The sequence below is a fragment of the Streptopelia decaocto genome (assembly GCF_964273445.1).
Source record: "Streptopelia decaocto genome assembly, chromosome: 11".
Taxonomy (NCBI): domain Eukaryota; kingdom Metazoa; phylum Chordata; class Aves; order Columbiformes; family Columbidae; genus Streptopelia; species Streptopelia decaocto.
In genome coordinates, this window is record NC_138666.1 from 4,242,448 (window position 1) to 4,255,353 (window position 12,906).

The 12,906-nt window shown below is 57.9% G+C and overlaps 1 protein-coding gene across 2 annotated transcripts; it reads left to right on the forward strand.

Moving 5' to 3' along the window:
• The first annotated feature begins 1,685 nt into the window (after positions 1 to 1,685).
• Positions 1,686 to 7,478, forward strand: IRX5 (iroquois homeobox 5). 2 transcript variants are annotated; one of them, XR_014185168.1, is made up of 4 exons: positions 1,686 to 2,064; positions 3,240 to 3,645; positions 3,830 to 5,890; positions 6,113 to 7,478. XR_014185168.1 is itself a non-coding variant. In XM_082063103.1 (3 exons), the coding sequence occupies exons 1-3, from the start codon at positions 1,816 to 1,818 to the stop codon at positions 4,594 to 4,596; spliced, it is 1,422 nt and encodes a 473-aa protein (XP_081919229.1). In that variant the 5' UTR covers positions 1,686 to 1,815; the 3' UTR covers positions 4,597 to 7,478. The 2 variants fall into 2 exon arrangements, 1 of the variants encoding a protein (XP_081919229.1); XM_082063103.1 differs by having other exon boundaries at positions 3,830 to 7,478.
• Positions 7,479 to 12,906: the final 5,428 nt, after the last annotated feature.

The following is a 12,906-nucleotide window of genomic DNA, read 5'->3' on the forward strand; positions in this document are numbered from 1 at the left end:
CACCGCCCCTCCACACCCCCTCCTCCCCGCGCTGACGGACAGCTCGCGCGGCCAATAGAAGAAGGAGAAGACCGGCTCCCGGTGGGAGGACAGCCAATTATACGCCGGGAGGGGCGGGGGCGGGACTGGCGGGGCCACGGCCTGCTGGGTACTGTAGTGCGCCCCCCCGCCGCCTCCGGTCCCCGGCCCTGCCGTGATTTCCCCCGGAGGCACCGGGGAGAGCGCTCCGTGCCCGCCCCGTCCCTTCTTGTCCTTCCCGTGGTTGCTGCCGCCGGGACGGAGTCCCGGAGGGACGGACGGTGCGGGGCGGCGTCGATGTCGCCTTCTCGGCGACCCAACCCGCGGGGCTCCTGCCCCGGCCTGTTTTAAAGCACACACCCCCTCCCCTCGTCTCCGCGTCCGGCTCGCTGGGGCCGGCGGCGAGACGAATTACGTCCGAGATGCAAAAGTTACAAGAAAACAAAATAGATGAGATAAATCTAATTAAATCGCCCGCCCCCCCGGTGCGAGGCGGGTCCCGGGTGGCCGGGGGCGCGGAGCCGCGGCGCAGGTTTCGCGGCCGCGGGGGCAGGGCCATGCCTCAGCCGCGAGGGGAAAAAAAAGTCAGAAGGGTATAAATCGGGATATGTTCCTGTTGGGAAATATATCTGATGGAATCAAAGGAGATTACATCTCCCGATCGGCGGGGATTTATCCCGGTTCATATGGTTTTAATCTGCTTTCGCCTCGACCCTTTTATGATCCGGGGAGGGGAGGATACCGGTGTATTCTTTAGATCCGCGGGCAAACCCTCACTGTGAACGATTTCTGCAGCCCCATCTCCGCCCCCACCGCTCCCGCTCCGATCCCCCTTCTCCCGGGGCCGGCGCAAACCCGCCGTAGCTCCGCTCGCACAAGCGCCGCAACAGGTCCGGCGGTGGGGCGGCCCCGGCGCGGCTCCCGCCCCGACAGCGCGACCGTCTGCACATCCCAGCGCTGCGGGACCGGCCCGGGCTGCGGCGCGGCAATTCCCCGCCGAAAGTCGCCTTTTTTTTTTTGTTTAGAAGAGAAAAACTGCCACCACCACACACCCCCCGTATATTCCACCTCCAGTGATTTAGTGGAGGGAGGGGCAGGGGGCAGAGAGCAAGAGGAGGGGTGGCTGCGCAGAGGGGGAGTCGGACGGCTAATAAATCTTATTTTTTTTTTTTCATATATTGATTGGCTTGCATTCCGGCGCAGCGCGGCTCCGCACGGTATTTAGCACATGCAGAAAGTTGAAGCTGATCTTAAATGGCTCGGAGGTGACTGCAATCCAGGAGCCGGCGCACTTGAGCCTCTGAGCGCTGGGGAGGGCCGAGGGAAGCGCGGAGCCCTCCCGCTGGTTGGGCCCGGCCGCGGCAGCCCAGCGGGGTCCTGCCAGTCCTTCCACTGACAACACCCCGCGAAGGAGGAGCCTCGCCGGGCCGCGCAGAAGGCGTCAGGAGCTGCGATTTCCAACTTAGCATCTTGGCAGGACCCTTCGGAAAGCGAGAGCGAGGAGGAAGGGGGGAAAAAAAAAGCCCCCCGGTGCAGGGGGGGGGGAGAGAGAGAGAGTGCGAGGGAAAAAAAAAAAACAGAGAGGGGGAAGCGAGGGGGGGAGAAAAAGGAGGAAGCGGTGCCAGGCTGCAGGCGAGCGCGGAGCAGCAGCCCCGGCAGAGAGCAAGGTGCCGCCGCTGCCCAGCTGGCGAGGGCGGAGAGGCTCCCGCGAAGCTCCGGCCGCAGCGGCCCCAGCCCGGCAGCGCGGCCGCTCCCTCCCGGCGCCTTGGGCTCCCGGGTGTATGTACGCGCCTGGCCATGTCGTATCCTCAGGGTTACTTGTACCAGCCTTCAGCGTCCTTGGCTCTCTACTCGTGCCCGGCATACAGCACCAGCGTGATCTCCGGACCCAGGACCGATGAACTTGGGAGATCTTCTTCGGGCTCCGCTTTTTCCCCTTATGCCGGATCTACCGCCTTTACCGCCCCTTCCCCGGGTTACAACTCCCACCTCCAGTACGGCACCGACCCGGCCGCCGCCGCCGCCGCCGCCTTCACTTCCTACGTGGTAAGAGCAGCCGCGGGTCGCCGGTACCGCGCCGGGCACGGCGGGTTCCCGCGGGTGTCTGCCCCCCACCGCTCTTTCCTCCGGTCCTGCTTTTTGTTACGATTTCATTTTTGAGATATCGGGGACAAAAGGGAGCACGGCTCCCCGCCTCGCCGCCCAACTTTCCCGCATCGCCGCCCTGTGCTGCCGCACACTGTTGCTGGCGGCGGGCAGGGCCGGGCGCGGGGGGAGCCGCCGGCACGGCCCGGGCGGTACGATACTGGGGCAGGCGGGAACCCATTTCGTTCCCTCAAAAAAAAAAAAAAAAAAAAAGAAATTTAATAAAACAGCAATCGTAATTCCGCAACAACTACCTTGTTGCGGTTGAAAAAGGGAATTAAGCAAGCAGTGGCCGGCGATGGGAGAAATCCGGGCGATAAACCCGGCAACTTTCCCCTGCACGGCGGTAATTAGGCTGCTTAAATATTGCAGAGTCCTAATCCCATGGCCGCGAGCCGCTCCGCGGGCGCTGCGCGGGGACGGAAGGGCAGGCAGGGAAGACAGGGCGCTGCGCGGCCGTGCGCGCCTGCGGGGCACCGCGGGGCCGGCCCGGGGCATCCCCGCCGTGGGGCCGCGGCCGCCGCCAGTGCCCCGCAGTTCCCCCAAAAACCCGGGGAGTTTTGCTCAGTGTCTCCTCGCTGTTTAAGGTCTAGGCAGAGTTTCACAGTTTCTTTTTTCTGTCTTTCATTCTTTCTGTTGTCTGTGGGGTTTTTTTTTCTCTTTTTCTATCTTCTCTATTTTTTTTTTCCTTCTCCCGCCCCTGGTCTGGCAGAGGAGCGGCCCAGCCCGGCCGCCTGGGCCCGGCAGGTTGCCCGCCGCGATCGCAGCCCGGGGGGGGAAGGAACGAGTGCCCCCACGGTTGACCGCCCCCCCTCGCCGGGGTCCCCATTTGCTTTTCCGCGCTTGTCTTTGGGCGAGAAGCGCCGGATTGCTGCAAGCGGCCAGGGGCCGGAGCGAGCCCCCAGGCCCTTCCGCCTGTTCTCCCACGAAGGAGCTGGAGGAGAAGCCGGGCAGGGCCCGGCGCCGGGGCGCGGGCAGGGGCGGCAGGCAGGCCCTGGCGCTGCCCTTGCCGTGTCATTGCCGCCCCGCGGCCGCCTGACCTCGCCCCCCGGGGCCGCTCTCCCCTCTCTCCCCAGGGCTCGCCCTACGACCACACGCCGGGCATGGCCGGTTCCCTGGGGTACCACCCGTACGCGGCACCGCTCGGCTCCTACCCCTACGGGGACCCCGCGTACCGCAAGAACGCGACGCGGGACGCCACGGCCACCCTCAAGGCCTGGCTCAACGAGCATCGGAAAAACCCCTACCCCACCAAGGGCGAGAAGATCATGCTGGCCATCATCACCAAAATGACCCTCACCCAGGTCTCCACCTGGTTCGCCAACGCGCGACGGCGGCTCAAAAAGGAGAATAAAATGACTTGGACGCCGCGGAACCGCAGCGAGGACGAGGAGGAAGAGGAGAACATCGACCTGGAGAAAAACGATGAGGACGAGCCCCAGAAACTGGAGGAGAAGGGAGACCCCGGGACGCCGGACACCGGTAGGCAGCGGGCTCGGCCTGTCCCCCCGAGCGGGCAGCCGGGGTGGGGGGAACCGCAGGACAGCGCTGCGGGCCTGGCGGCGGCAGGGCTGGTTTGGGGCGGCGAAGTGGGTGCGCGGTTTTGGGGGCGCAGGGCGAGCCCAAGAGCTGCCCCCTACCCTTTCTGTCCTTTCCCCCCATCCAGGAGCCGCGGATCCCAAGGCAGTGCCAAGCTGCGAGCGCCTCCAGGAGTCCCCCGGCCCCCGGGAGGCCGAGGGCGGCCTCAGCGACTCGGATTGCAAAGAGCCGGCGGAGGAGCGGCTCGACGGGCCGCCCGCTCCCCCCAAGGCGCCCGGCTCTTCCCCGCTGGGCCCTTGCCCGGCGGGCCGCGGGCTGCCGCCTGCGGGCGGCGAGGAGCCCCAGCCGTACCGCCCGCCCTCCGCCGCCGCCGGGCCGCTGCACGCCGCCGACCTGCACCCGCTGCTGCCCGCCGCCACCGGCGCCTCCGTCATCCACTCGCCGCAGCAGGCGGCCCTCGCCAAGCCCAAGCTCTGGTCGCTGGCCGAGATCGCCACCTCGGCGGACAAGGCAAAGGAGGCTGGCGGCGAGGCGGCGCCCCCCGGCCCCGCTGTGCTGGGCGGCGGCGGCCCGTCGCGTTCGCCGCCGCGGCCGCGCTCGCCGGCAGCGCAGTGCCCTTTCCCCAACGGGGCGGTCCTGCCGCGGCCGCTCTACTACACGGCGCCCTTCTACCCCGGTTACACGAACTACGGCTCCTTCGGGGCCCTGCACGGGCACCCCGCCGGCGGCCCCGCCGCCGCCGCCCCCGGGGCCCACTTCAATGGATTAAACCAGACTGTCCTCAGCAGAGCCGAGAGCCTGGCTAAAGACACTAAAATGATCAGGAGCCAGTCCCAAGTAGACCTTTGCAAAGACTCACCCTACGAACTGAAGAAAGGTATGTCCAACATTTAATATCGGCTTCTCCTCCTCAACCCTTCCGGGACTGTGGTTTTGTTATTTTTTTCTTTTTTTCTTTTTTTTTTTAATTTATTGAGAGAAATAATAAGTTGCTTTGGCAGTTATTTTTCCACTACCAAAAGAAAAACAAAACAAACAGAAAAAGGCCAGCTCCCCCCTCCCTCCCAGCACCCCCTTCAAAAGTTTATAGAGTCTATTGGAAATGGCTGGGTGGAAATGGCCCAGAAATGTCTTAACCAAGTGAAAAGCAAACGAGTGACATGTTCTCTCTCACACACACAAAGAAAGATTTGTATGAAATCTTATTCTGTATATTTAATGTAGCTTTTTGTATTTAAATTGATAATACAGTATCTTTGAAGTAAATTATGAAATCAAGACATCTGTACAGGCATTAATGTTGTTTTCGTAATATAAATATATACATTTCTGTGTCTTTTTCCGAATTGTTTCATAGTTTCAAAATATATATATACAAGTTTAATTTAATTTTTTATGCCTATTGGTTTTTTTCTTCCCTTGGGTGTGAGCTAAACTATAAGGCAAAAAAAAAAAAAAAAAGGAAATAGGTTATACTTATTAGATACAAAAACCTGCAGCCGCCTTTGTAAAATGCGAATATTTAATTAAAAGAGATTTTTAACAGAAACAAAAACACTCTTTTTTTTTTTTTTTTTTTTTTTTAACGGGCAGATAGTACATAACTGCGGAAAAATGCACGTTTTAAAAGAGATGCGGGGCTCCGTTTAGGACGCTGCAGTAGTATCTGGAGCCTTTTTCAAAGTGCCTGGCGATTTCTGCAAGGCCGGGCTCCGGCAGAGCCCGCGGGGCCGGGGAGAGGCGAGCGGCAGCAGCACGACGGGGACAGGGACAGGGACGGGCGCGGGAGGGACACTGCTTCCGGACGTAGAGGCTTAAACCAGGCCATGCACAAAAGCACTTGTTAGAAACACCAAATCGAAGCGCAGTCCCATCTTTTAACCTAATTACTTCCAATCAGTGTCGTGTTTTATGCAAAGCAATCAGCCGGTGAACTTTGCTAATGAGTTCGATTTTCTGCCAGATTTAGCCCGCGTCGCTGCTGCAGAGGTGCTGCGGCGGTGTCGGGGATGGGGATTGCACTGGCAAAGGCACTCGGTGCGGCGGGGGAAGCCTCGGCCCGTTTCCCCCTCCTCCCCACCGCCGGCGTTGTGCACTGCTGCCCTCGCCCAGGGGACGGCGCGGGCCGGGCGGCCGCGCAGCCCCGCGCAGGGCTGACCGCGGGCGCGGTGCTTCCCGGCGCTGGCAGGTAGGTGTCACACTCGGCCCGAGTTTGGCTCCTGCCGCCCGCTCACCAGTGCGGGAGCCCCACGGGGCCGCCGCGCCCCGCTCCGCGCAGCGCCCGCGGCGGGTGGCAGACTGCGGCGGCCGGCGGGGCTGTGGACGCGACGCTCCCAGCCACCAAACGTCCCCCGTGTACGGGGACAGAGAGCGCTTTGAGGCCTCTCAGCGCGTTTCTCTCGCTGCACAGCACAGGCCAGGGGGAGAGCGGGTGCCCGAGCGAGTTCGGTGCTCCCCTGCGGCTCTGGAACTTCAAACCACCGCCCGAGAATCAGTTCCCGTCCGTGCCGGGATCCCGGCGGCCCGCGTCCCCTCCGAACAAATAACGGCAAGGAACTGTTCCAGCACCCAGCTCTGGGGACCCGTTTTTCCCTGCTCAAATCGGATTTTGTGGGTGTCAGTTGTATGCGAGCGCATCGACGCTGTTAACGTGATGGGAATGTCTCTGGGACCGTTGGAGCTGGTGCCGAGACACCCCTCCGTTTTGTTTGTTTTTTTTTCTTGACGTGCCAGATAATTATTTTGTAATCTCTTCAACTTTGTCAGAGCCATTTACTAGCTGTAATAGGTTTATTCATGCATATTTACATTATACAGGATTTTAAATAGTAGTTTGTATTTTATGTTTTAAAGATGCGGTCCATGTTTACTTGATTATACATCTTTGTAGATAATCTGGTTTAAAATCAAAATTGTTTCAAGCTGAATGTGTAAAGAATCAGATATTCCTGGGATAATAGTATGTTATTTTGTCACTTTATAAATTATAAATGAATTTTTAAGAAATGCTCGAATACCTCGGTTGGATCTTTTATTTCCAGTCGGGGAGACCTGCAGGAAGGCGGGTTTTTCGCGCGGCAGTGAGCTTTATCAGACTCACTTGTTTTGTTTAAAACGGGAGAAAGTTTGCGTGGTGAGGGGCAGGGGCAGAGCTGTTCCGGGGCTGACGGAAAGGCGCCCCCAGCCCGGGCCCCTCCCGGCACCCTGAGTCCCGGCGGACATCGCCTTTGGCTGAACTCGGCTGGAGCTCCCGAACGCCCTTCGCTCTAGGGAGCCCACAGAGCCCCTCCGGACCGCGCTCCGGAGACAACAGGTCCCGCAATGGAACGACTGTCACAAAATAAATAGGTTGTAATTATTTATCTAGCTGTGGATTTTTTTTTTTTTTATTTTAGATCGTCGCTCTACCTTTCACAAGCTGATCTTCCTATCTCTGAAAAAGCTATTTTGCAAAGCAGCTTAGGAGCTTCGCTTGTTCAAAAGCCCTATTCCTTATAATCGGGGCTATTTTGAATAGCTCTATCAGCGATCTCAGTACGGTTTTCGTTTGATGTATAAATTGCTAAGGGAATTAACCGTTTACTTTAGGTTGCAGCCTGTCACTTATTTTAAACCACAACTATTATTGTAGCCCCATCGATTTCACACAACAATTTTACTCTTCTCCCTTTTCCCCTGCCACAGCCGACGTACTGTCTTTAACATAAGTGCGATTTTCTCAATTTCTTTTTTATAACAGGGCAGGGGTGAAGGGATCAGCGTCCGCGGTTTTTTTTTTTTTTGTCTCTGGCATGTTAATTTGTTACTAAAATTTTTTTTTGAGGATATCTTAAAATAAAAACAATGTCTGCTGCCAATTAAAGCTGCTATAGGTTGCTCGGGAGCTGCTCCGGAGAGGCCGGGAGCGACGCCTCACTACGAAGCGGACCCCTGCCGCTTCCGCGGACGTTTGGGGACAGGAGGGTTTCGTCGCCGCGGCTGAGTGGTTTTGGGTCTGGCGAGGGGGAAGAGCGGGGCTGGCGGCGGGGCCCTGCGGGCCGGGCTCCCACCAGCGCGCATGGGAGCAGGTGCTCGCCCACGGGCGCAGGTGGGGACGGCCCAGCCTCGCGGGGCGCCGCTCCGCGCCCGCGGGAAACAGCTCGCTCCTTTCCGGCCCCCTGTCGCCCAGGGCGGCAGCCCCCGACGCAGCCTTGATGGGGCGGTGGGGGCAGTGACCCACTCTGCCGGCTGCCCCGACGGTGCGAGTTGAGCAACGCAGGTGGCAGCGGGGTGCGGCGCACGGGTCGCCCTCTCCCGCAGGTGACAGTCCCGGGGATCCGAGACCGTGGAGGGGCGTGCGGCGGCTCCCGGCGGAAAGCTGCAGCTCTCGTCGGGGAGCCAGGGCAGCGCCCTCTCCACGCCCGGCCGACCCAGGCGCCCTCTCCCCGGGAAGGGGCTTCCCCGGGGAAACCCCCCAGATGCCCCGGGGCCTGGACGTGTGTGCCAGTGGGCCTGTTGCTTCCCCATCTCGCCCGGGAGTAGGAGAGGGAGACAGGGGCTGCAGCCAGGGATCCCATCCACGGGAAATTCACGTCCTGGAGGAAAACAGACAGAGCTGGGGGTGCAGCTGGCAGCCAGCACAACCCCCGAGCTCTGGCGGGATCCCCCTATACCTCCACCCCGCTTCTCAATCGCGAGCACAGAGGGCGGGAGAGGCAGGGAGCCTGGCGCAGCCCGCAGCCCTGCTGCTTCCCTTTTCACGCTTAAAAACAAAACAAATCTTAATTTAGACCCTCAACACCCCGGACCGTGTTTACATCCCCCCCGCTGCTCTCCCCGCGAGTGTTGCTTTTCCAATTGTCCCGATTAACCTACGGGGCTCCCGCGCAGTGCGGAGCCTCCGCGGCGGCCGGGACGGCGCGGTCGCGTCTAATTGGCTTATTTGGCTTCTCCCCTCACACACCCTGGTAAGAGGATCTGAACAGCATCTTCTCTTGTCGTGCCTAGGAACTACTTGAAAGCCTCTCCGCCAAGACAACACGGGAAATCACAGGGTCAACAAGTTTAAAGGAGTCGACTAAAAAACACCACAGGGTTTTGCAGTAGGGAAAAGTACATGAACTTCAACCCAAACCCCTTCTTCGGCCAGACTTCGGAGGGGGCACATACATGAATTATAAAACAAAACAAAACCAAAAAAAAAAAAAAAAAAAAAAAAAAAAACAAAAAAAAAAAGAAAAAAACAAGGGGGGCGGGGAGGAAAACTCGGTCCCTCGTCCCGGCATGGCCGTCGCACAGCGCCGATCCGCAGCCGCGGGAATTCCGCAGCCGGCGGTGCGGTGCGCCCGGCTCCGCGGCACCGCCCCAGCAGCAGCAGCCGAGCCCGGGCAGCCTGGGAGCAGCACGGGAGTACCAGGGGAGCCCGCCCCCCCGCTCCCCTCGCTCTGTGACCTGCCTAGATTATTAGTAAGGACATCTGTGGCTGGCAAGGGAACAAGTGTTACCAAAACCAGAAACGGCTGTTTTTCCAAATGAGCAATATGTTAATTCCTCATCCCCCCTCTGGTTTCTTTAAAACCTGGCACAAATACATCAATAGCGGAGAATAAGGAGCCTTTGCAGAGAACAAGTGGCAGTTTTGAATTTACCTTTTGTGTGCTCCTCAGATGCAATCTTGAGGCATTTTTTTCCCTCTCTCCCACAGAAAAAGAGTGTTAATCTGCCCTATCTTGGGACCCAAAAGGATTGGAGTGGAGTAGATATTCACTGGAATCACATAGGGGAATAAGGGTCTTGCTTTATTGAATCATCAAATCCCAGGAATGAAGCTCTTAATTAATTATGGGTGCTAAAAATTCAGGCCAGCTGTTTCTTTTTACTTGGCTCTGACAGAGAAAGACAAAGTCTACATCGAGATCTTCTAAGGCGCATTCAGCATAAATCAGCGCCCTCGGCGGCGCTCCCGGCCGCGGCGCGGCCCGGCGGTGACAGATGGCGCATTGTCCCCGCATTCCTCCACCGCGCCTCCGCGGGGTGCGGAAGCGACCGTCCGACGGCGCGGCGCGGCCCGGCCCAGGGACCTTTCTCTGCTGGGGCAAGGGCTCAGACGAGGCCGGCGAGGGACGGGCCGCGCTTGGCCGAGGGGCCGGCCTTGCTGGACGGGTCGGCCGCGGCAGAGTAACCTGCGCGGCCGCTGCCTTTTCTTGCCCGACAGCGCTCCGCTGGGCGCCTCCTTCCCGCCGGCAGCCCCAGAATGCGGCTTCGAGCGACTGCCCCGGCTCTCAGGCTGCGGCTGGAGCCCCGGAGCCTAACGCCCCCTCAGATCCCCCGACGTGGCCCCCGCTGCAGTCAACACCCTCGGCGCTCCTACTTCTTCCCCAAAGGCAGAGGCGTTTCCCTGCGCGGGCTCCGCGGCTGCTTCCCGCAAGGCTCTGGAGGCGGCGGGTGTCGCAAGGGCGCGGAGAGTCGCTCAAGAGGTGCTGCAGCCAGGACAGGTCACCTCGCTGCCCGCCTATCGGGCCCCTCTCTTTGGGTCGGCTGCGTGTATTTAATACCAGTTACTCAACGGGAGAGCCCCGCATTATTTTCACGGCTGATTTGCAGGGGCGGCGGCCGGAGGCTGCCCGAGCCCCTCTCGCCTCCCCTCGCAGAGAAATCTTTGTTGTTCAGCCCGGCGGGGCCAAACGCGGCGGGGGGCCGGAGCGGGGCCGCCCAGCAACTCCCCGGGGTCCGGAGCGGCTCTCGTCCCGGGTCTCCGCCACCGGGCGCTGCCAGCCTCCTCAGCCAGAAATCTCTTCACCTCCAACTACCAGAAAATAAATGTCCTCCGCACGGCGTTACTCATCTGTTATAATTAGAGCATGTGCGAACTCGCAGCGTGCCGGGAGCCCGGCTCGGGCTGAGGCAGGCACTTGTGCAATAACCACCCCGTTCTGCCGCGGCGGTGCTGCACGGCCGGCCCGGCAAGGGGCCCGGCTCGGGGCCGCATCGCGCCCGGCGAACAGCGCTGCCCTGCGCCCGCCCCTGCGGCCGGGACGGGGGGCCTTGGTCCAGACACCTCTTTTCCAGCGAAATTGGCTTTTATTTGCTTAAAGCAAACCACAGACCTCTCCACGCTCATCCCTGATGGATGCAAATGTAAATGTGCACTTATTTAATTGGATCAGGTCCCAAGATAAAAGAGATAAACGGCTCCCAGTTTGCCAAGTTATTTTCAGAGGCATGCAGTGATGTGTGGAGGGAAAGTTAATGAAGAGACACACTGTACTTAAAATACCTCGGCTCTAGACTCGGGGAGGGGGAAGCCTCGGACACCGAAGCGGCGGCGGCGCTGGGCTCTGCGCGGGCTCCCCGCACGGCGCGCAGAACCGCGCAGAACCGCGGAGCCGCAGGGAACGGCCTCACCTGAGCCGCGGCGGGGCGGGGGAAGGCTGCGCCGTGCGAGGCAACCGATGCTCTTCCCCCCTTCCCTCCACCAAATTGTTCTCCGTTACTGCCGTCTCCCCGTGTTCCTCCCCGTGTTCTACATCCGTATGCATGAGACATTAACAGACGGTTATTGATACAAACACAGTTTTTGTTGCTAAAGGCCTTCCAAAACAAATTCTCCGGCTGAATGCCAATGTATGCATGTTGGCTGGTGACAGCTGATTAGTGAAATGATTTACGGCCAAGTTAAAAAAAAAATGATACTGTCAAAGGCAGCAATTTGAAAAAAAGATAAGACAGCACAGCCTCAAGGCTTCCCACTGTAAAGCCACCCAACAAATCTAAACCTACACTACAAATACCTGAAACACTCAAGGAATCAATTGGTCGCAGATTAAATACAGTCTCTATTCCGACTTGCCCTGGTAATCCGCAGCTCTCCACAGGAGCAGCCCCTCGACTGATGCCTCCAGCCTCACCTGCGGCAGGGCCCGCTCCTGCCCTGCCACCCCGCCGGCCTCCCGCCAGCCCTGACATCGGAGACTTAGGCCTCCTTTTTGTTTCAAGACTTCTTCTCTCATTAATTGATTAAAAAAATCCCCCCTTCCCTCATTTCTCTGCAGCTCTTCTTCATAAAGAAAGCTTTTGCTCTGCAATAAAGTAAGAGACTTTGATCCCAGATCATCCTCTTAGGCCTTCCAGCTGAAATCAGCGGAGAAACTATGTGGAGTTATTGTTCGCACTTGCTGCACTTCTGATTCAGAAAGGGCTGATTTATTAGCTTGTCAAGGGAAGCATTGTTCAGGAAGGCAATCAAAAAGCACTTACCTAGCTAAACTAAAATTACTGCCTTTTCAGTGGCTAATTTGTATAACTCCCATGGAGGAACTTGGGAAGTGTTTGATGAGGCATAAAATGATGATTAATGAATTTATTGGCCTGCTGCTCATCAAATAGGAGTAGTATATCTTTCCTCTATTGGGCGTTGGGTCTAATGCTACATGTCTGTGTAAAGCAAGTCCAATATGATCTCCTTTTTAGCCCCCTTTTAACCCCCATGACCTGAAGAATATCTCCGTGTAACAGAGGCAACATCAGGGGACTGCAGAGACAAAGAGCCTGTTTGATAAAATGGTAAATGAGAAAGGCGAGGAAAGTTGCTGCAGGGACAGATCTGCTCAGTTTTCGGCTTTCAATCACTTTGACTACTGAAGTGGGAAAAATGCAGAAACTAGATAAGGTGTGAGAAGCAAAAAGAAAATGACAAACCAATTTTAACTTTCATAAAGGATTCAGCCAAACAACTTCATTGCTACTTGAGCGAACGAATGAGTGCGGGAAGTGCCGGGATTGCTGAGTGATCAGGCACGCTGCAGCCCCTCACCACCCGGCAGCGCAGGGAGAGACAGGCAACGTGCCCCCAAACCAACCATTTTGAGCCCATAAATTTCATGTTCTTTTCCTCCACTGAAATAGCTTGGGGCTTTCTCCTCTGATCAGTGTTTAATGCTTGAATCACTATTTTGGAGCCAAGGGCTTCCAAGAGAAATGGCATGCTTTTCCCCTTTTAAAAGCTCATACTAAATTACTAGTGATTCTGTGCCCACCTGCACACACATGTGACCGACAAGGTATCTCATGCCCTACACATTGCTGCTTTGAACAGGTTAAGACCACCAGAAGATCAGAAACATTGTTGACATTCTCAAAAACTTGTTATAGTAAATTTTCTGGAGTCAGAAATCCTCCCAGGATTGAATCAATTTAGCTTCCACGCACCATCCCCTGTTCCTGCAG